This window comes from Pezoporus wallicus, unplaced genomic scaffold (genome assembly GCF_028554395.1).
Source record: "Pezoporus wallicus isolate ANWC-B61680 ecotype Strahan unplaced genomic scaffold, APGP_CSIRO_Pwel_v1 contig_14263, whole genome shotgun sequence".
Lineage (NCBI taxonomy): Eukaryota > Metazoa > Chordata > Aves > Psittaciformes > Psittacidae > Pezoporus > Pezoporus wallicus.
The window spans coordinates 1-3,928 of record NW_026638441.1 but is presented as its reverse complement, the minus strand read 5'-3'; the positions used below and the strand labels follow the sequence as shown (position 1 = coordinate 3,928).

Here is a 3,928-nt window from a genome sequence, read left to right as displayed (position 1 = left end):
AGAGACCCTTAATCCCCCCCCCCCAGGTCCCGCTGTCCCGTCATGGCGGTGCAGGACCCGCGGCCGAACCACACCATTTACATCAATAACCTCAACGAGAAGATCAAGAAAGATGGTGAGAAACGGCCGAGACACCCCAAAGACAACCCCAAACCCCTTTGAAACCTCCCAACACCCCTTTGAAACCCCCCCAAACCCCTTTGAAACCCCTCAAAACCCCTTTGAATCCCCCAAAACCCCTTTGAAACCCATCAAAACCCCTTTGAGACACCCCAAAACCTCTTAGACACCCCAAAACCCCTTTGAAACCCCCCCAAACCCTTTTGAAACCCCTCAAAACCCCTTTGAATCCCCCAAAACCCCTTTGAATCCCCCAAAACCCCTTTGAAACCCCCCAACACCCCTTTGAAACCCCCCAAAACCCCTTTGAAACCCCTCAAAACCCCTTTGAGACACCCCAAAACCTCTTAGACCCCCCAAAACCCCTTTGAAACCCCCCAAACCCCTTTGAAACCCCTCAAAACCCCTTTGAGACACCCCAAAACCTCTTAGACCCCCCAAAACCCCTTTGAACCCCCAAAAACCCCTTTGAACCCCCCAAAACCCCTTTGAAACCCCCCAACACCCTTTTGAAACCCCCAAGCCCCCTTGAAACCCCCCCAAACCCCTTTGAGACACCCCAAAACGTCTTAGACCCCCCAACACCCCTTTGAAACCCCCAAAACCCCTTTGAAAACCCCCCAAAACCCCTTTGAAACCCCCCAAAACCCCTTTGAACCCCCCAAAACCCCTTTGAACCCCCCCAAAACCCCTTTGAAACCCCTCAAAACCCCTTTGAGACACCCCAAAACCTCTTAGACCCCCCAAAACCCCTTTGAAACCCCCCAACACCCTTTTGAAACCCCTCAAAAACCCTTTGAATCCCCCAAAACCCCTTTGAAACCCCCCAACACCCTTTTGAAACCCCCAAGCCCCCTTGAAACCCCCCAACACCCCTTTGAGACCCCCCAACACCCCTTTTAGACCCCCCAACACCCCTTTGAAACCCCCCAAACCCCTTTGAAACCCCCCCAAACCCCTTTGAAACCCCCCAAAACCCCTTTGAACCCCCCCAAAACCACTTAGGCACCAAAAAAAACCTTTTATCCCCCCCAAAACCCTTTTAGACCCTGAAAACCCCTTTAATGTCCCCCCCAGACCCCTCTGAGATCCCCAAAACTGCTTTTAGATCCCCCTAAACACCTTTTAGACTCCCCCAAACCACTCTGAGACCCCCCCAAAACCTTTTAGGCACCAAAAATCCTCTCCTATCCCACCTCAATCCCCTCTGAACCCCCCAAAACCCCTCTGAGCCCCCCTCAAACCTTTTATGCACTAAAAAAAAATCTCTTATCCCCCCAAAAACCCCTCTAATCCCCCCAAAACCCCTCTAATCACCACCAAACTTCCTCTGTTCCCTCCAAAACCCCTCTGAGCCCCCATTCAAGCCTTTTAGGCACCAAAAAAAACCCCTTTTGTCCCCCCAGAGCTCCTCAGAACACATCAAAACCCCTTTAATCACCCTCAAAACCCTTCTGAGCCCCCCCAAAACCTTTTAGGCACCAGAAAACACCATTTTATCCCCCCCAAAACCCTTTTGATCACCGTCAAAACCTCTCTGAGCCCCCCCCCCAACCTTTTAGGCACCAAAAAACACCATTTTATCCCCCCCAAACTCATCTGAAACCCCAAAAACCCTTTTAATCACCCTCAAAACCCCTCTGAGCCCCCCCAAAACCTTTTAGGCACCAAAAAATGCCATTTTATCCCCCCCAAACTCATCTGAAACCCCAAAAACCCTTTTAATCACCCTCAAAACCTCTCTGAGCCCCCCCCAAAACCTTTTAGAGACAAAAAAAAAACATTTTATCCCCCCAAAACTCATCTGAAACCCCAAAAAACATCTTAATCACCTTCAGAACCTCTCTGAGCCCCCCCCAAACCTTTTAGGCACCATTTTATCCCCCCCAAAACCCTTTTAATCACCCTGAAAACCTCTCTGAGCCCCCCCCCAACCCTTTAAGCACCAAAACCAACCCATTTATCCCCCCCAAAACTCATCTGAACCCCCCAAAACCTTTTTAATCACCCTCAAAACCTCTCTGAGCCCCCCCCAAAACCCATTTTATCCCTCCCAAAACCCCTCTGAACCCCCCAAAACCCACTTTAATCCCCCCCAGACCCCCTCTGGGTCCCCCCAAAACCCCTTTTAGAGGCCTCCAAGCCCCCTCTGACCCCCCCTTGCTCCATGTGTCCCCCCCCCAGAGCTGAAGAAGTCGCTCTACGCCATCTTCTCCCAGTTTGGACAGATCCTGGACATCCTGGTGGCACGCAGCCTGCGGCTCCGGGGCCAGGCCTTTGTCATCTTCAAGGAGCTGAGCAGCGCCTCCAGCGCCCTGCGCTCCATGCAGGGCTTCCCCTTCTACGACAAGCCCATGGTGAGTCCTTCCCGAGGGAATTCCATAGGGATCCGTCCCCATTGCGTCCCCATTGTGTCCCCATTGCAACCCCAGCATCACCCTGCGCTCCATGCAGGGCTTCCCCTTCTACGACAAGCCCATGGTGAGTCCTTCCCGAGGGAATTCCATAGGGATCCGTCCCCATTGTGTCCCCATTGCATCCCCATTGCCACCCCAGCATCACCCTGCGCTCCATGCAGGGCTTCCCCTTCTACGACAAGCCCATGGTGAGTCCTTCCCGAGGGAATTCCATAGGGATCCGTCCCCATTGCATCCCCATTGTGTCCCCATTGCAACCCCAGCATCACCCTGCGCTCCATGCAGGGCTTCCCCTTCTACGACAAGCCCATGGTGAGTCCTTCCCGAGGGAATTCCATAGGGATCCGTCCCCATTGTGTCCCCATTGCATCCCCATTGCCACCCCAGCATCACCCTGCGCTCCATGCAGGGCTTCCCCTTCTACGACAAGCCCATGGTGAGTCCTTCCCAAGGGAATTCCATAGGGATCCGTCCCCATTGCATCCCCATTGGGTCTCCATTGCATCTCCACTGCATCCCCATGGGGTCCCTATTGTATTCTCATTATATCCCCATTGCGTCCCTATTGGGTCCCCATTGTGTCCCTATTGTATCCCCATTCCATCTCCATTCCAACCCCATTTCATCCCCATGGGGTCCCTGTTGTATTCTCATTACATCCCCATTGGGTCTCCATTCCATCCCCATTGAGTCCCCATTCCATCCACATTGGGTCCCCATTGTGTCCCTATTGTATCCCCATTCCATCTCCATGGGGTCCCTATTATATTCTCGTCCCCATTGCATTCCCATTATGTCTCCATTGCCACCCCAGCATCACCCTGCGCTCCATGCAGGGCTTCCCCTTCTACGACAAGCCCATGGTGAGTCCTTCCCAAGGGAATTCCATAGGGATCCATCCCCATTGCATCCCCATTGCAACCCCAGCATCACCCTGCGCTCCATGCAGGGCTTCCCCTTCTACGACAAGCCCATGGTGAGTCTTTCCCGAAGGAATTCCATAGGGATCCATCCCCATTGTGTCCCCATTGCAACCCCAGTATCACCCTGCGCTCCATGCAGGGCTTCCCCTTCTACGACAAGCCCATGGTGAGTCCTTCCCAAGGGAATTCCATAGGGATCCGTCCCCATTGCATCCCCATTGGGTCTCCATTGCATTTCCACTGCATCCCCATGGGGTCCCTATTGTATTCTCATTATATCCCCATTGCGTCCCTATTGGGTCCCCATTGTGTCCCTATTGTATCCCCATTCCATCTCCATTCCAACCCCATTTCATCCCCATGGGGTCCCTGTTGTATTCTCATTCCATCCCCATTGGGTCTCCATTCCATCCCCATTGAGTCCCCATTCCATCCACATTGGGTCCCCATTGTGTCCCTATTGTATCC

General features: G+C 53.2%; 1 protein-coding gene across 1 annotated transcript; it reads left to right on the top strand.

Moving 5' to 3' along the window:
• Positions 1 to 31: 31 nt before the first annotated feature.
• On the top strand, positions 32 to 2,601 carry LOC130599948 (U1 small nuclear ribonucleoprotein A-like; the record flags this gene model as incomplete). Its single annotated transcript, XM_057410802.1, has 2 exons — positions 32 to 115; positions 2,305 to 2,601. Coding segments are annotated over exons 1-2 (370 nt in total), but the record flags the coding sequence as incomplete, so codon positions are not given.
• Positions 2,602 to 3,928: the final 1,327 nt, after the last annotated feature.